Raw genomic sequence first — 20,000 nt, forward strand, 5'->3', positions numbered from 1 at the left:
ATTTTACCCCCATAGTACATGCATTGTCAGGAACTGAACATACACTCCTTAGTCTGTACGCGTGACACTGTCCATTCTCACGACGCACAAGCACACTTTCAAAACAAACAGTGAATCTCCCCCCCCCCCCTCCCTCTCATCCCCCCCCCCCCCCCCTTCCCTTAACTGCCACACTACGTATCAGTTGCGTTTTGTCTATCATAACAAAATTAATACACTGACAAGAGAAACAACCGCTGTAGGTTTTCCTTTGAAATGCAACAAAAAGATTATCTCCCATAGAGACCATTTTCTCTCTGTTCATCTAATTGTTCTACTCTGTATGTCATTTCTTCTTGTTGTTTAAAAAAAAAATATATATATTGTCGGTGGTAATTTTTCTCATAAGTACATCGCATTGATAACTGCGTATTGAGTGTGATGTAAGAGAGTTTCTCAAGTATAGTGCGCAACACTCTGTGGGTTTGGCAGCCGAAAACTGTCAGTGACGTCTTTTGTCAATAACTCAAACATAGGCGCTATACATCGCCGTAAATATGTATACAGACCAGGTCAGTCAAAGAGACAGACTGATCAGCCAACAAGAGAACTGCGCGCGCGCGCGCGCGCGCGCGCGCGCGTGTGTGTGTGTGTGTGTGTGTGTGTGTGTGTGTGTGCGTGTGTGTGTGTGTGTGTATCTCTGTAATTCGATCATGCGTTCGAATAAAAAGAAATAATAACTGGTAGGCCGGTTTTAAATACGGATGGTTGAATCACAGTTGTGATCGACAGTTAAACACACACACACACACACACACTCACACGTACACACACTCTCACACGTACACACACACACATACACACACACACACGTACGCACGCACGCACGTACACGCACACACACACACACACACACACACACACACACACACACACACACACACACACACACACTTTACCTGCATCGCCAGAAACCCCACCACCGAAACACCACAACACTACGCACCCCTTCGAATCTTCAGCCAAACACCCGTATGTTTGCATGCGCCTATGCTTCTTTACCCACTTTTCCAACCTACCACCACACACCGCTGTGTAAGGTTGGAGGTTTGTGTGACCAAGCGTGTTATTCCAACAGTGGTGCTTTTGTCATATGCGTCAGGAGGCCTGAAAGTGTCCAGTTACACTGGTCGGGAGTTTTTTATGTGAATCTGACATTTCGAGGATGGTGGTGTTAGCGGCTTTATAGGTAAGTGTCCAATTTTGAGAACAAACTTCTATTTGTTTGGTTATTTTTTAGGTTCAAATAGTAAGACTGGGCTTTTTTTGTTGTCAATCCGCCAAAAACGTGACTGCACCGTCATGGTTTGATGCCTAAGGTCAGGGTCCAGGCTTACTTTCTTTCGCCCTCTCAAAACTGAGAGTGTTGTTGATAACGATAGAGTCATTTGAATCGTGTATTGTGTACGTGATTGTGTTGCATTTATTTAAAGTGTATTTGTTTTTAGATGTTTATTGTTGCTGTTATTAAGATGTTTATATTCAAGATTGATTTAAGGCGCTTGTGTTGTGCATTGCTGCTGTTATTAAGATTATTATATTTAAGATTGTAAGGCGCTTAGAACTATACTTATAGGATTTGCGCTCTAGTAATACCCTTATTAATATTATTATAAAATGTGCTGTTGGCTTTTTGCCCTGTTTTTCTTTTCGTGTCTTCCGTCTGTTTTCTGCTTGTGTATGTTTAGATGCTTGTGGAAGTGATACGCATTTTATTTGATTTGATTGATAATTAGTTTTATCGTCCTCTTAGGACCAATTGGCCTATCTTGGGACAGGTAGAGTTACAAGGTTATATGTGGGGACAAAACACTGGACAGACATACAAACAGAGAACACATATAATCGTGTTATAGATCTGGAAGTCTGTTGTTGCGGTATTTCAACATTTTATTTGGAGTAGTCTCGTATTAGTTGAAGTATGGATATGAAAAGAAGCTTACCCAATTACACTCGAAATTGAAACTTTATCTTCTCTTATCTTATCTCATCTTATCTATCCTTTTGTCAACTTATGTATCTGCAACTTAACATTTATGTTTCTAATTTTGTTAGGCTTGTTTGTTGCATTGTGTGTTTGTACGATTGTTCCGTTCGTTCGTTTGTGTGTTAGTTTGCTTGTTTGTTTGTGTGTATGCATACATGTGTGTTTGTTTGTTTGTTTGATTGTTTGATTAATTGATTTATAGTCTTTAAAACAAAATCAGTGCCAGGAGGATAGATGACCGAAACCGTGGTGTGTACTACAGAGTGGTAATGCAATCTTAAAATAAATCAAATCCTATTCCAAAGATTAAATATTCAATTGAATAGAATTTATTTTTAATTTCCGTATTCAAAAAATCTAATCAATGTCAGGCATTTGCGTAAACCGGTTTATGCATAGAGTTTGATGGGTATCGTTTTTCATCGACTTTTTCTCTCTCATATTTCAGTTGTCAGTGTGGCTGTTGGATATATATGTATAAAATGTATCCGGGAACAGTGCTAGCAGCACTGCTGTCCCTTCTACCCTTCGTTTGCGTCAGCACGCAGGCCATGTAAGTACAGAATACTGTAATTATACTCATGCTGATACACCGATACAGTCACGCAGACACGCAGGCAATGTAAGTACAGGATACTGTATACTAATGCTGATACACCGATACAGTCACGCAGACACGCAGGCAATGTAAGTACAGAATACTGTAACTATAGGCCTACTCATGCTGATAAACCGATACAGACACGCAGACACGCAGCTAGGCAATGTAAGTACATAATACTGTAACTATACTCATGCTGATACACCGATACAGTCACGCCAGACACGCAGGCAATGTAAGTACAGAATACTGTAACTATACTCATGCTGATACACCGATACAGACACGCAGACACGCAGGCAATGTAAGTACATAATACTGTAACTATACTCATGCTGATACACACGCAGACACGCAGGCAATGTAAGTACATAATACTGTAACTATACTCATGCTGATACACCGATACAGTCACGCAGACACGCAGGCAATGCAAGTACAGAATATTGTATAGGCCTACTCATGCTGATACACCGATACAGTCACGCAGACACGCAGGCAATGTAAGTACAGAATACTGTAACTATACTCATGCTGATACACCAAAACAGACACGCAGGCAATGTAAGTACAGAATACTGTAACTATACTCATGCTGATACACCGATACAAACACGCAGACACGCAGGCAATGTAAGTACATAATACTGTAACTATGATACTCATGCTGATACACCGATACAGTCACGCAGACACGCAGGCAATGCAAGTACAGAATACTCAGTGTATAATCATGCTGATACACCGATACAGTCACGCAGGCAATGTAAGTACAGAATACTGCATAATCATGCTGATACACCGATACAGTCACGCAGACACGCAGGCAATGCAAGTAAAGAATACTGTATAATCATGCTGATACACCGATACAGTCACGCAGGCAATGTAAGTACAGAATACTGTATACTCATGCTGATACACATATACAATCACGCAGACACGCAGGCAATGTATGTACAGAATACTGCTGATACACCAAAACAGACACGCAGGCAATGTATGTACAGAATACTGCTGATACACCAAAACAGACACGCAGGCAATGTATGTACAGAATACTGTATACTTCTTCTTCTTCTTCTGCGTTCGTGGGCTGAAACTCCCACGTACACTCGTGTTTTTTGCACGAGTGGAATTTTACGTGTATGACCGTTTTTTACCCCGCCATTTAGGCAGCCATACGCCGTTTTTGGAGGAAGAATACTGTATACTCATGCTGATACACCAAAACAGTCACGCAGACACGCAGGCAGACAAACAAAAAGACAAATCGTCCTTGTCCGATTGAAACCTCGTAAATCGATTTTGAGCGTTTCGAGAAAAACACAAAAAACGTCTTTAAAAAATAACTTGTCATCAAAATAAGCCAATTTTTTCTGCACATGATCTACGAACACAAACAAATTACTGTGTGTAATTAAATAGTGTTGGTCACAATTAAAACGCACGATATTCAACAAAATTGCAAGATACGAGTTTTTTTTTTTTTTTAAACCCGACCAAACTTGAAGACTTACAAGGTTTTATAACATAGCCAAAGAACAAAAAAGACAAAAACAATGTTTAATACGCAGTAAACACACAATCGTTCTTTTGTCACAATTTTCATTTGTTTTTTGATTGTACAAACCGATGTATAATCATTCTTGTGTAAAATGTCCTTGCAGTCTCCTTGCAACCTTGTCAATCAACACACAAACAAAACCAAGTGTAAACTGAAGCTTATCAGTACATAACATTCTTTGCTTGCAGGGAAGCGTAAACATCCATACAAGAGCCTTTTTGTATGCACAGAAAACAGGGTATTCCTTGAAAACAATGAGATATCTTAGTTTGAGTGCAATTGTCATCTAAATGTCCTTGAACAGCTAGTAGTTATGCAGGATGACCACTCATGAGAATGCAGAGCTTAATGACCATGGGGTAGACCATTATAGTATTGGTATGAATCTACTGGAAAAACCTCCTTGACATGCTAAAGATGTTGCCACTTTATGTCTCAGTAGAGCTGGGGGATGATATCGGGCTCACCATGTGCTCTCCTTCTTCTTTGCGAAAAAGGCCACCACTCCTCAGAATAGATGAGCTTGTAGCGACAAGTACCGTCAGGCAGGTACTTCGGACTGCGAATATCCACCAATTATGGATCCCCAGAAGTGTCTGAGATCAAGAAAGTCCTTGAAGAATGTGTGGGCTACCTGGACAACTTTGTAAGGTTGCCTTTTTCTTGCAGAGGTGATGACTTCCACGTATTCGGCAGGCCAGACTATCTGCCTTCTTCTTAGTTTGTTTTTGATAGCTGGGTGTACAGAGTCTACTTTCATCCAGGTATAACCTTTCTCAGGAAACTTTTGGAAAACGACTTTTCCTTGACTGACTGCAAAGTAAAGATGGGCGTTTCCCAAGACTATTAAACTGCGGTTCTGGTACCCACAGCCGTCATTGTAGATAATGATTGCCTTGGTTGTTTCGCCAACTGTTGCTTTTGACTTATCTTTTTTGACTCATCCTACAAGTAGCAAGTAACCTCTGTGTCACTCAAGTTGTACAATGTGAAGACAGTAGTGGAAGCACAGCTTGGCCTTGAAGTATTTGTCATTTGCTTATATACATAGGGTCAACAAGTCGACCTGCAGATACATGGTGAAAACTTGGACATCACCATTCTCTTTAGCAACCCTCTTGTCAATGTTCTGTTATTTGCAAGCTTCGTCTTTGCGTTGAATGTGCATCTGGTACACATGCTATGGGATGTTTCCGTACTTGGATTCACAGCAAACGTTGCATTCATAGTTTTTGGGGTTGGTGAATCACAATGTTTGGTTTGCTTCACTACTTCCATTACTCCTGGAAGATAGTGACTTTGTTTCCAAGCGAAATCTGCACCATCAATTGACTCCTGCTCGCTCATGCGGAGCTTGCACCAGACAGAGCAAACATGACTCCTAATGCAAACAAGTCGAGCAGATACAGTTTTTGTCATGCTTTACAGTTACTGGGTCAATGCAGTCCACATGAAACTGACCATGATAATGGACACAGTACACCCACGAAACACAATCAGAGTCCATACGAACAGTGATGTCATCTATGATAAGTTCCGTTTCGAAATCCCATGGTATAGAACTTTTATTCAGGCACACACAGCACACCAACCTAAGATCTTCAAGCGAAGAGAATTGGCTTTCAGGTGTGAAGGGCCCACTGCCAGACATGACGGACTGCATTCAGACACTATAACACAACTTCAGTACGTGACATATATGCATACCTGTACATCTTCAGCTAACAAATAAGATCAGAAGTTCAGGACTGAACTGTTACATAGTTAAAAGATATTTCAGAATACTTTAACTGCTTAATCTCTCTTTGTAGTTATGCTTTTGTACTTAGCAAAGGAAAATACTAACAAAAAAATCATTTGAACAATAGCTGATGTCGTAGAGTGTCATTTTACTACACAATACGTAATGTGGGCACTTCTAGCTTCATTAATGACTCTAATATTTAATTTTACCTAAACTCTGAGCATACGGACATGTTACCGTAACCTCGTATCTAACGGAAACAGTTCATTTACCGCCGTGTTTAGATATTAGAAAACTTGTAAGTCGACATACGAGGTTTGCATCGGCCAAAACTGAAAAACACGCGAACAAAAAAAAGCTCGTAACTCAAGTTACGTGTAATTTTGGTTCGCGGTTTTGCCAAAATGATATACGAGGTATTTTTATACCCATTTTTAACTGACTTCCAGCGATCTTAGGCTTTCACCACAATAACCAAAAAATAGAGAAAAAATCGTAGATTATATTGATGTAAAAAAGTAGATTTCGTAAAAACTCGAGTTACGAGGTTTTAATCGGACAAGGACGAAATGCAAACACTAACAGACACAGCAAAACGTCCAGGCAGACATAAAACCAGCCAAGCCAGTCAACCAGCCAGACTGACAGCCAGACTGACTTAGAGACACACACTACTACAGAACCCGTCAATCATGTCACAGCTTGTGTATGTATCCTTGTTCGTATATTGGAAATTAAATGTCGAGTTATATTTTGCTGATTGAATATGATCGCTATAGAGAATGAGAGAGCGGGGGAGAGAGAGAGAGAGAGATCAAATCAAATCAAATCAAATCAAATCCAATTTTATTTTACGAGGTTTGTGGCATACGCAATATAAACGAGCTACGTTTTAACCAGCCCTCGCCCAGAGAGGGACTACTCTAACACACATTATTACGTTATGATCAAATTTGGGAATTACCAGAACATGTTTAATGAAACACTGATGCTATATGAACAGAAACGATCAATATGAAAATAATCAGAACGAAGTCTTCCATCCCTGTAACTTTTCGTAATTTTACATTAAATGTAATGAGAGGTGTTTTTTGAAAGTATTGAGACTCGTTGGAACTCAAACTGATTCCGGAAGAGAATTCCAGAGAGAGAGAGAGAGAGAGAGAGAGAGAGAGAGAGAGAGAGAGAGAGAGAGAGAGAGAGAGAGAGAGAGAGAAAGAGAGAGAGAGAGAGAGAGAGAGAGAGAAAGAAAGAGACAGAGACAAAGATAAACAGAGAGAAACAGAGAGAGACAGAGAGAGTGACAGAGAGACATAGAGACAGACAGAGAGAGACAGACACACAGACATGGAGAGAAAAGGAGAGAGAGAGAGAGAGAGAGAGAGAGAGAGAGAGAGAGAGAGAGAGAGAGAGAGACAGAGACAGAGACAGAGACAGAGAGACAGAGAGACAGAGAGACAGAGACAGAGACAGAGGCAGAGAGACAGAGAAGGAGACAGACATACAAAGACAGACAGACACAAACAGCCAGACCGATAGACAGAAAGACAGACAGACAGACTGACAGACAGGCATAGAGAGTTTGCATAGTACACGACATGTCACAGCTTCCGTTACATCCTTGATTGTGTGACGACAATGCCAAATGCATGCTATCTTTTGCAGATGTGAAAATGTGACCAGTGGCAATGAAGATGGGGGTAAGCTAAAAATAAACAATCGTGACACGGAGTGGACTTCAGTCTTGTGTGCATATAATATGCCGCTTGACACAACTGTCCTTCCGCCTGTCGCGTGAATGTTTGTAATAGGGAGTTAGCGGCCCTTGTACGTTACACAAAACAGCCTCATTGTGCACTCCATGCAACAAACACCAAAATTGGCAGAGACAGGCAGTTTTATGCATTTATCAAACTCTGATACAGGGCCATCGTGAAAAATTAGTTTAAAGGTGTTTTTTAATACAATTTCAAAATGGCCGCCACATGTGATCAAGCAAAATTATTAATTTATGTTCAGTTGATGTTACACACACCAAATTTGGCAGGGAGGTACAGTTTTATGTACTTGTCAAGGTCTGATACAGGGCCACCAAAATAAATTTGTTTAAAAGATTATTTTAATGCAATGTTCAAAATGGCTGCCACAAAAAAAAGTCTAAAATTGTAGATTTGCGTTCATGTAGTGCAACAACCCTCAAAATTGGCAGAGATGCACAGTTTTCTGAACTTATTAAGTTCTGATACAGAGCCACTTAAAATATGAATATTTGTTGGTTATTTAAAGCATAATTTCAAAATGACAACCACGGGAATACATGCAAACGCACATGCTGGAACGTAACTGAAGGAACACAAGAAGTTTAGAGCAATGTAGCTTGGATTGGATTGGATTGGATAAGATTTACAGTCCAGTGAGGTTACCCTCATGGACATTCGGGCTGCTTTCTCTCCGGGGAAAGCGAGCTGCCATACATACGGCGCTACCCATATTTTTTTTTCCTGCATGCGTGTATTCATGTTTCCTGAGACTTAATGCCGTGTGAGATGGAACTGTTTTACTTTATTCCAAGTCCCACGGGTATTTGATGGACATTTTCATCTATGCCTATACAATTTTGCCAGGAAAAACCCTTTTGTCAATCGTGGGATCTTTAACGTGCACACCCAAATGTAGTGTACACGAAGGGACCTCGGTTTTTTGTCTCATCCGAAAGACTAGCACTTGAACCCACCACCTAGGTTAGGAAAGGGGGGAGAAAATTGCGGCCTGATTCAGGCCTGAACACGCAACCTCTCGCTTCCGAGCGCAAGTGCGTTACCACTCGGCCACCCAGTCCCTTGATTTACCTAGTGTTGGGGGTTGTTAGCAGATGCACACACACAGTTGCAGAGGGCAGTACACCGTAGTCCGGCTTTGCAGCATTTGCAGCGTTGGGTTCTGCATGACTTCTTGCAGGCACACTTGAGAAGCTCGCGGCATGCTGTAGATGCTTCAGGGCTGATGGTCCAAAGGGGTTGCCACTCTCCGTCATTGTTTTTCCAACCCCATTCAGAGGGATTAGGCAATGCAGGTGTGGGATTTTCTGCCTGGCCCCAAATGTAGCTGCCTTGATAGACTGCCCTTTTGATATGCTGTAGCAGAGCATCGCTTGTTGGTGGAATGTTTTCAATCTGCCTGGTTTTCTTGATGAAGAGATGTCTTCTGGCGCTGTTGACATCCAGGCAGTTACTAGCTTTGTCGTAGAGGAGCACAACAAACCTCTCCAACACAGCTCTGTCATCAGGTGTCAAGGTACACGGAGGCGTTGACAGCCGAAGGAAAGTTTCAGTCACATCATCGAACACACTCCACACCTCCCAAGCCTTCTTCTTACTGATGGCATTGAAAAATGACACAATGTCGCACCCAGTAAAACTGTGGAAAAGAGAAAGGCAGGATGATCTGGTGGGACCAAGGTTCCTGGCAATAAGGTGAGCAGGAATGTGCCGGAAGTCTTTGCCAACACCCATCGCCACCCAAATTTCGTGGTCAGGATAGCGTGATGCAGAGGCGACGGCGAGGACAACAACATCTGTGTCGGTGGTGCGAAGCAAGATGTGTTTGCTGTCCTTTGCTGCATCCACTAGGTGTGTCATTATCCTACTGTCGGCTTCCTCATGGGTGCAAGGAGACAGTGCACTAAGCTCAACAGGGACATTGGAAATGGCAATAGAACCCTGGGTGGTGACAATGGTCTTCTCAGTGGGAATTCGCAGGAGACACTGTGCCAGGTACTCCGTTTTAGAGCTCCGTTTTGTTGTCATCTACCCTGAGGAATGTGTGCCAGTTGGGTGGTATGGCGCCTGTTGGTGTGACACGCTTTCTCTTTCCCTTGCCCCTAGCTCACCTCCCTTGCAGTCTTCTTCAGGCTGTCTGTCCTGTACATATTCCATATCACATCCAGGCGGGAAACTGTTTGCAGCAAGAGGGTGATGTGCGGCAAAAACACATCCTCTGCATATGCACGAAATGTCTTTGCTGCCCCAGGCCGAATCATGTGCACGATTGCAGCGCCATCCAAAATCAGAACATCTGCATCAGAACGCACTGCTTCAGGCGGTGACAATTGCTCCAGGCATTCCATCAGGCGTGATTTCAATCCCGGCCTTATTTGTCCTTCAGAGGAAAGTGATGGAGGGGTACTGTGATTTTCATGCTGGAAGAAGTCGTCGAGTCCTCCTGGGCGGGTCTGGCATGCAATATAGAGCCTGGAAAAGAGACTGTTGTTCTTTTTAAGGATGGAAAGTTTGCAAGTTCCAGTGCCTTTCTTCTTCCGCTTTGTGCCAGCAATAAGGACCATGTTGTTGCGCTTGATAGGGTCAGAGAATTTCTTGGTCTTTGTCTTGAGCCTATCTTCCACAAATGATGTGTACTGCTGCATCCCGGTCGTCAACATGGATTTCATGGCCTCATGCGTCGCAGCACTGATGATCTCAGTGCTCTGAAGAGTGAGGAAATCGCATGTTCGCTCAGCAAAAGGGTTTCCCGCCTCCTTTATGACATCAATGATTTTTGTGACGTTGTCAGCAAAATCCACTTGGAAGGCCAAGCTTTGCTCATGATGGCCAAGTTTCTCCGAGTCTTTCTCAGGAGGGCTAAGGGTCCGTTGAAATTCCTGGATGACGCGTGCAACTTCAGGGCCACTGACCATCCACCGTCCCAAAGCAGCTGGATTACCTGACAAGCCAACGGCCCCACCATCACCTTTCACAATCGCATTATTCTGTTCATGTGCATGATCCAGTGCCAGTCTTGAAAATGGCCTTCCAGTCTTTTGCAGGACAAAGTGGCCTTGTTGGAATTCATGGCTAACAGACTCAATGGCACTGATTTTTTTCATGTCATTCACATGCACAGACATCCACCTTACATAGTGGGGTCCTGATTTGGCCTATTATGGTCCGCTGGACCCGAAAAACAACAGCTAACTAACTAACTAACCTTGCATAGTTATGCTGGTCTAATGCAAAGAACACTGGCACCATTTTCGCGATGTACTGCTGATACAACATGAAGTCACCACTTCTCACGGAAGACAGAAAAGCACGCACAAGAACTTCTAATTGCATGATCAAAGCCCAGAAATGAAACGTTGGACTGTTCTCCGTCATGACGACTTTCCACTCATCCACAGGCATTATCTTCTCCCTAAGAGCTTGGCATGAGAGACGATATTGCTCATAGGCAGCATTCATCAGTTGGTAGAGGGCACATACTGTAAGCTGATGAGCATGCCGAGTCTTGGTGACATGAGCAGCTGACAAGAAGGAGTCTGCAGTACCAACTGTAGTCACACCAGCCTGTACAAGGACGTCTGTCCAGCCACTGTCACGCAGGAGACTTCCAAGGGCCTTCAAAAAAGCCATCTCGGTGTGAAGTCCTCCCAAAACGATGGTCATTCTGCTTTCTCCATACAAATCAGGATGCCTCCACTGAATTTGTTTGGCAAGGGCAAAGAGAGGCCCTCTGCAACTGTGTGTGTGCATCTGCTAACAACCCCCAACACTAGGTAAATCAAGCTACATTGCTCTAAACTTCTTGTGTTCCTTCAGTTACGTTCCAGCATGTGCGTTTGCATGTATTCCCGTGGTTGTCATTTTGAAATTATGCTTTAAATAACCAACAAATATTCATATTTTAAGTGGCTCTGTATCAGAACTTAATAAGTTCAGAAAACTGTGCATCTCTGCCAATTTTGAGGGTTGTTGCACTACATGAACGCAAATCTACAATTTTAGACTTTTTTTGTGGCAGCCATTTTGAACATTGCATTAAAATAATCTTTTAAACAAATTTATTTTGGTGGCCCTGTATCAGACCTTGACAAGTACATAAAACTGTACCTCCCTGCCAAATTTGGTGTGTGTAACATCAACTGAACATAAATTAATAATTTTGCTTGATCACATGTGGCGGCCATTTTGAAATTGTATTAAAAAACACCTTTAAACTAATTTTTCACGATGGCCCTGTATCAGAGTTTGATAAATACATAAAACTGCCTGTCTCTGCCAATTTTGGTGTTTGTTACATGAAGTGCACAATTCGAACACATATAAGGGCCGCTAAGTGGGTGGAAGGTGTGTGTGTGGAGTGTGTGTGTGTGGTGTGTGTGTGGTGTGTGTGTGCCCTGTGTGTGAGTGTGTGTGTGTTTGTGTGTGTGTGTGTGGGCGAGCGTCCGTGAGTATGGTAATAGCACCGTCCAGGCTGAACCTTGCATACAATTTACTTGCTTCTCCTGCAGTGTCAGAACGAAGTTTGTAGCTTACAGCTTATATTAATATGAATCCACACAACTATTTCAGCAACAACAACAACACACACACACACAGACACACACACACACACACACACACACACACACACACACATACACACATACACACACATATACACACACACACATACACACACACATACATACACACACACACACACACACAACAATCATCCCCCAAATCAGTTTAGATTAATTGGTGTGTACACGCGTGAACTGACGCGCACATCTTATGAGAATGTCTGGATGGAGGCATGGTGATTTACTAGATGATTTACACAGTAGAAACGCCGCTGGATTTTACACTGTTTCCCTTTGCAGGAAGCTGCGGTTTTCGAAACAGCCAACTCTGTGGTTGGACCAACGTGGCCAATTCTGACGATTTGGACTGGGAGCTAAAGGATAATTCTTACTATGGTACGTATGCGACAATTTGCAACTTAAAAGAAAAGGAAGAAAACTGAGTACTTGAAATGTGACTGATCGATGTTTTTTTAGAATTTGATTAATAAACACCCCTGGGACGTGGGTGTTGTGGGGACAGGGTATAGGGGTCCAAAGGGATGGACGCAATGTAGCCAACACTATGTGTGTGTGTATGTGTGTGTGTGTGTGTGCGTGTGTGTGTGTGGTTGTGTGTGTGTGTGCGTGTGTGTGTGTGTATGTGTGTGTGTGTGTGTGTGTGTATGTGTGTGTGTGTGTGTGTGTGTGTGTGGTCAATTAACCCGCTGTTTGATTCGATCATTCACTCATATCCGCTCACTTATTCACACATACGCTCATTTTGTTTATGGCATGCTTGCAGGCATCAACACCAACACAAGCTGACACTTGGTTTTACACATCTTCAAACCCCATACCAACACGAAGCTATAATGGTTGCTCCCTTCATGTGTTCTTTCTTTATTTGGTGTTTAACGTCGTTTTCAACCATTCAAGGTTATATCGCGACGGGCCTTCATGTGTGTAACAGTCTCTGTCTTCCTTTATGACACGACAATCACATGTCACTCACTCAAGGCTATTACTGACAGTGCAGCTTGCCGGTGCTTGACCTCATTCTTCCTGGAACCCACACACTTACACCTAATTGTACGGTACACAGCTTTCAAGCCTTGACCGAGAAAGACAGATAATACCCCCATAAAGTGTTATGACATAAAGTTATAAGTTCCGATGACAAGACCGTACACATTGGGGTAATCAAGAATTATGCAAAAATTAATGTTGTTCAATCTTTGTCGGAAAATTGATTTTTTTTCTTCCTGCTTGTGAACCGGCCGGTTTTTTTCCCCGGTCCTTGACGACAAGGTAATTACATGGCGATGGTCATTCCTTCAAGGTTAACGCAAGTACTAACAATGCTGCGTCCCTGGTACGCTGGACTAGCTGTATGACCCGCCCCTTCATAGGCAAACTAGCACTTGACTGAACCGTACTGTACATTCGGAGGTAGGGTGTACCCTTGTTACAGCTTCAAACCATTGTCAGACACAGACGGAAGCAATTTCTCAACTTGAGATGATACAGTGTGTTTTTGTATTGTGTTGAACAGTATTGTAATGTATTGTATTGCATTGTATTGTATTGTATTGTGCTGTATTGTATTGTATTTTATTTTATTATATTGTCGTGTATTGTATTGTACTAGCTGCGAAGTAAGACCTCTCCGATGAGAGGACATCTTTTCTGTTTTCTAAATTGTATTATATTGACCAACGTATGCCTGTCACGGCAGACCACCTGCAACGTAGGGGTACTTTTTGTTCGTGCCAAGGGGGTCCTTTTATCGCAGGTACCACTGTTATAGCTTCAAACTCTTGACCGAGATAGAACAATAACATTACTTCCTCTTTGCTTGCTACCGTCTTGCTTCCGCTTCGGCGTGGTTGACTGAGCCGTTCCTGCATACACAAACTGACACTTGGTTGTTAATGGCTTTAAAGCCTCGATTGACATATAACTATCTTCTTACCGTAACATTTAGACAAAACAATTACTAGAGCGCGTTGGTTCCTCACTCGAAAAAAAAACCATAATCAATGCCGATACCTTTGCTTGACTTGATCCTTCCTGGCATTCTCAAACCGACATACAACTGTACACAACTGTTACTCTTTGACCGTCGAGGAACGACACTACAGTCCAACTTTATCCCCTTCACCCCACTCCACCCCGAAACATTCCCACTGCTGTAAACAAAACCACAACATATGAGAAATGCAGGTCCTAACAAGGAAGGAGTGTTTAGAATGATGTAATTTTACAAATGGTATATGAACAGACTATCTCAAATAAAATATCTTAGAAAAAGGGGAAGTCTTAAGATCCTTGGTAGGGGTGGGGTGGGGGTGGGGTGTGTGTGTGGGGGGGGGGGGGGGGGTGGGTACCATCGTAACACATTATTTCTGCTAGCTACCGCCTCGCTTCTTTCTCCCAAAGAAAAGACTTCTCACACACACACATTATACTGACGTTGAACTGCGCAATGTAATATATACACTTCACCAAAGCCTTGACCGCTATCGACACTAATGGTAACGCTTCCTTATACTTCTTCAAATCTAGGCACCAACAGTTACCTGGTTCTAAACATGGCCAGCGCTTCGGTCGGAAACGTCGGCTACTTCAGGAGCCCAAGCTTCTGCTCAACCGGAAGTGACCTGCGGTCCCTGAGCTTCCGGTATTACATCGAACGAAACAACCGCTGTCGTCTGTCTGTATTCCTCATCACTACAGCTAATGTGACACAAGTATGGACCACCTCTTCGGGAACCGGTGTCTATTTCTCTGACATGGTGGATCCTATCTATTTCAGATGTCCTGGTGATGAGTTTCAGGTTAGAACAAACAAACAAACAAACAAACAAACAAATACACACATACACACATACAAACAAACAAACAAACAAACAAACAAACAAACAAACAAACACACAGGCACAAGAGTAAACACGACTGTAAATAGAGCAAGGATGTCGAGATCATCTAAATGTCATGAGCTTTCACTGTGCTCTGAAGAATGTTTTAACTAGGTATGCTGTTTGTCTATTGGACATAATGTGTATAGATTTACACTTGAATACCAATAGATAGCAATGGACCAGAACGTTAGTTCTTAGACAGTATTTGCCAGTTGATTCGTTGATGACACAACCATTTGTCGAGGGTAACGCATGCTGGAATCGTTATTAGTTTGAAAGATAAAGGAACTAAAGGAATACATCGTCAAAAGTCATACAAGGCACCCGGTCTGCTCCCCGCCTAAAAAAAGGCCAGTGCCGTTCCGTCTTCGAGGGACTGGGTGGGTTTCATTTCGGAGTTTTCCTTCTCCTAGACGAGTTTCCTTCCATGGATGATGAGCCTCCTCTACCCTCGTTTTGAATTCAGAGTGGTCTTCTCTTAGGATAGCTGCCTGCCAGGGTTGACGAGCCTATCCTGCCCGGCTATTTGACCCATAGCTGGAGGTTGGTTCGTGGGCACCTGGGCGTTTCCACACACCGGTGGGCCCGCATGCCGCACGTCTAGGGGCCAACCTCCTCCGAGTCCTTGTAGTCTAGCCTGGGGCCTTGCGGTACCCAGTTTACGCCTGTCGCCGCGATGGAGGCACTACATAGGGCTTGTTGTGGAGAGGTTATTGTACTGGCAGGAGAGACTGACGCATTCTGCTCTCTTTTCGCATTGTCCTAAAAAGGACAGACGGTGCTAGCCAGCGGTGAGGGCTGCAAGCGAGAAGTGACAAGCACAAGACACTTCGCCAACACACTAGACACGTCACACAACCGTTTGGCAGGCAGTATTTGCCAGTGAAAATCGTTTTGTTTTTATTAACAATTATGGTCTTGCAACTCAATTACGAACAATTACAGACGGAAGGAGATGTATCCAACATATATTATAGAGCCGAATAAGGATGACAGTGTGTTTATACAAATGTACACTACAACACTTGGAAGACTTCCCCAACCACACAACTCCACCTCGTACAAAGAAGCCAAGACTCTTCTACAACGGAAGAAGAAAGAAAACTGGAAAAAGAGAAACGGAGACTACAACCCACAGGAAGACCCCATCAACAAACTAGACCGGAGAAGCCAAACCACCATTTTCCGTCTAAGGACAGGGCACTGTGGACTGAAGAAACACCTCAAGAGACTGGGCCTTGCGGATGACGCACACTGTGAATGTGGCTCGGAAGAGCAAACTCCGGAGCACATCCTCCAGAACTGCCCCCATCTAGAGACAATACGCCAGAAGTTCTGGCAAGAAGAGACCAGTGTTGGAGCCAAACTCTGGGGTCCTGCCGACGAACTGCGCAAGACTGCGGACTTCCTGGCAGCCACTGGTCTGAGGATCTAGCACGGCCACCAACATCGAACGCAGAAGAAGAAGAAGAATTACGAACAATTACAGACAAAAGGAGATGTATCCAACAGATAGAGCCGAATAAGGATGACAGTGTGTTTATACAAATGCACACTACAACACTTGGAAGCCACGCATGCTGGAATCGTTATTAGTTTGAAAGATAAAGGAACTTACGAGATACTTTGTCAAAGTTCATACAAAACAGATGAAGACTTAAAGCCTAAACCAGTTTGTTGGGCGAGGAAAAAACAAACCCAACAACGCACAACCCAACGAACGAACCAAACGCACAATAAAAAGCTCGATGTGTAGTAATACTAATCTTTAGAATAAATAACCGTTGGTGAGCCAAACAATGTGGAACAACAGATATTTTTATGATCAATACGAAGAAAGCACAATTCCAGTGCCAATGTGTTCACATGTGAAACAAGTTGTCCAGAAGAAGTCCATAGGAGCAACTTTTCACACTGGAATTGGGCTGTCTTTGGCTTCCTCTTCGTTTTTTCTGCTAAATGTTCTTGTTTTGCAAGCTTCCCTCCTGTTAGTATGACTCAGACATTACTGATGTGATCTTGAACTTTCTGACAGATTGTCTTTGTTGGCGAGAAACTGAGCAACCGCCGATGTGGACGAAACAACGAGATTGACATTGATGATATCAGGTATAAACCAATCCTCCTCCTACTACTCCTCCTCCTCCCTCCTTCCTCCTCCTCCCATTCCTTCTCTTTATCCTCCTCCTCTTCCTCCTTCTCCCTATCCGTCGCCTCCTCCCCCTTCCTCCTTCTCCTCATCTTCCTCCTTCGTATACGCCTCTTCCTCCTCCTCCTTTTCTTCCTTCTCCTCCTCCTCCTCCTCCTTTGCCTCTTTCTCCCCCTTCGCTTCTTCCTCCTCCTCTTCCCTCCTTCTCCCATTCCTTATCTTTATCCTCCTCCTCTTCCTCTTCCTCCTCCTCCTCCTCCACCTCTTCCTTCTCCTCCTCCTCCTTTGCCTCTTCCTCCCCCTTCCTCCTCCTCCTTTGCCTCTTCCTCGCCCTTCCTCCTCCTCCTCCTCCTCCTCCTCCTCCTCCTCCTCCTCCTCCTCCTCATCATCATCATTATCGTCGTCGTCGTCCTCATCATCATTACCATCATCAGTACGTTTTAACATTATGTCACTGTTTAATTGTGCACGTGCTTATTTTCATCAGGTACACCAGCTCTGGTCAGTCACGGACCCAGGGCTACCAGTGTCCAGCAGTACCCCGTGTCACTACAGCGGCGCAACCCACAACTGTCAGAACAACAACAGGGAGAGCAACCACAACTGTTCTACCGCCAGTGGTCCCGACAAAAATGCCCCCGGTCGCTGGTAGGTTGACAGACCGTGTTCTGTGTTCATTTCAATTGCTACATGACAACTGATGAGGGCTAGGCATGTCATTGTAAACAAGCTTTGCGTTGGTGGCAAGATAAGTGCATTTTTGAACAGATAACATATCACAGCAAACATAGCCAACAACAAGCAAACAAACAAGCACACAACAACAATAACAAAATCAACAACAGCAATAACGACGACGACGACAACAACAACAAAAACAACAGAAACAACACCACCACCACCAACAACAACAACAAGAACGACATACCCAAGCAATACCGGCAACAAAACCGACTGCTGCCTACCCGTGTAGTAGAGGACCAGGGATGGTCGCAAGGACCCGTTTCTCGAAAACATCTGTGCACATAGTTGTATTCTATTGTGTGCCGTTTGGTGTTATAAGAAAACTAAAATACACGTAGACACGATTGCTGTTCAGGGGAGGTAATTTGTGTCTGCACCTGACGAGAACAAAATGACCCAGTACTGAAAATATGTGTCTCGCATGCCGCATAGTTCTATTCCAAAACTGGTGCTGAACGAGATACAATGGACCAATACGCTGTTTCTAATCGTTCCAAGAGCTTTACATTTTGGGTTTTGGGTTGTAAATGTTATAACACACCAGAGATACCTAAAAATAAGTGTTTGGGCTCTTAGATATTTGTGTTTGTTAAAGAAGTTCTGTTCGGGCAATACAATCGAGAACGAGCTTTCTCCACTTTGCTTCAGAATTTCCTTGGCTTTGTTTGATGTCCATGCTAATTTTCGCCCCGGAGGAGAGAATGATGGATTCTACACGCTGTGGCTTCAGATAGAGGTTTGAACTCACCAAAAGAGCTACATAGATTGTGTTTTTGTGTATTTGTTAAATGAATTTATTAAACGATGGCATCGATGCCAGTTTTATAAATTAATTTAACAACAAAGTTCCAACATCACACATGAAGCATCTATGCTGTTGTTATTGGGTATGTGCATTTGTGCGCGAAAGCCTGTGCTGTATGATACTTTGTGAATACATGTTCTATATGATTATCTTAATATTCTCGATGTTCTGTTGCAGACAATACGAGCGAGCCTTCCATGAACGCAACGTTAGATGGAAGAACGAACTCAAAGACTGACGACGATGGAGGTTTGAGTGGTGGTGCAGTCGCTGGTGTTGTGATAGTCGTGATCGCTGTCATCGCTGTCGCTGTCATTATCGTCGGTATCTTCCTTATGAGGCGAAAGCGAGCAAAAGCAAAGCCGAACAAGTAAGTGGGACTTTGAACATTAGACTGGGGCTTCTTTTTCTTCTCCATTTATGGTTGCTCTTGTTTGGTTGTCGTCGATGTCTTCCTCGTGAGGCGAAATCTAGCAAAAGCGAAGCCAAATACGTGTGTTGGATGTTCAACATTGGACGTGTTTTTGTTTTGTTGTCGTTTCTTTACTTGATTGCTTGTTGTACCCTTGGTTTTCTCTTCAAGTATGTGAATACAGTATTGATGTTTAACAATATTCGGTAATCTTGAACTTTACTCTGTTAAATTCATAGCTCAGAATTCAGAGTCATTTAAACCTCCACATTTGCAGAACCTCCACTTGTAAGCAGAACAAGTCATTTAAGATCCCTTTGGAGTCACGGAATGAACTGTACGAATGCTCGGAATGCATCAAATAAGGAATTATCCTAAGCGGCGACAGGGGAGGAAACTCCTGTTGCCGTAGTGATGTCTCTTGGATGACAACATAGCCATTCTCGGTCCGTTTTCGTCGATCAAACGACCAAATTAATTAATTATGCTTAAGTTTGGAGCTCAATTCGTCAATTAATTTCACGATAAATGTTCTTTGGTTTGAAAACAGTGACCTGTATTAAAAATAAGTAAAGAATGCCACTGGTTTCTGAGCTATGAATTTAACACACTAAAGTTCAAGATTACCCAATATTCGTTCCCATCGTGGTCGTTGGAGAAATGAAGGAATATCAATGACATCAACAGGAAGAACAAACACATGGTGTAT

General features: G+C 43.1%; 2 protein-coding genes across 2 annotated transcripts in view; one reads left to right on the forward strand and one right to left on the reverse strand.

Annotated features, from left to right (window-relative positions):
* The first annotated feature begins 1,085 nt into the window (after nt 1-1,085).
* LOC138971297 (uncharacterized) overlaps nt 1,086-20,000 on the forward strand; it is a 22,507-nt gene continuing 3,592 nt past the window's right edge. The window contains exons 1-8 of the mRNA XM_070344014.1: nt 1,086-1,228; nt 2,475-2,579; nt 7,604-7,638; nt 12,579-12,674; nt 14,826-15,097; nt 17,217-17,290; nt 17,818-17,978; nt 19,057-19,249. Coding sequence (XP_070200115.1) covers nt 2,500-2,579; nt 7,604-7,638; nt 12,579-12,674; nt 14,826-15,097; nt 17,217-17,290; nt 17,818-17,978; nt 19,057-19,249 — 911 coding nt within the window. The 5' untranslated portion in view covers nt 1,086-1,228; nt 2,475-2,499. The remainder of the gene's footprint in view (nt 1,229-2,474; nt 2,580-7,603; nt 7,639-12,578; nt 12,675-14,825; nt 15,098-17,216; nt 17,291-17,817; nt 17,979-19,056; nt 19,250-20,000) is intronic.
* Nucleotides 9,819-11,346, reverse strand: LOC138971980 (uncharacterized). The gene is made up of 2 exons (XM_070344824.1): nt 10,922-11,346; nt 9,819-10,845 (listed from the first exon to the last, which is right to left on the reverse strand). Exons 1-2 carry the CDS (start codon nt 11,344-11,346, stop codon nt 9,819-9,821), a joined length of 1,452 nt encoding a protein of 483 aa, XP_070200925.1.

The sequence above is a fragment of the Littorina saxatilis genome, linkage group LG7 (assembly GCF_037325665.1).
Source record: "Littorina saxatilis isolate snail1 linkage group LG7, US_GU_Lsax_2.0, whole genome shotgun sequence".
Taxonomy (NCBI): domain Eukaryota; kingdom Metazoa; phylum Mollusca; class Gastropoda; order Littorinimorpha; family Littorinidae; genus Littorina; species Littorina saxatilis.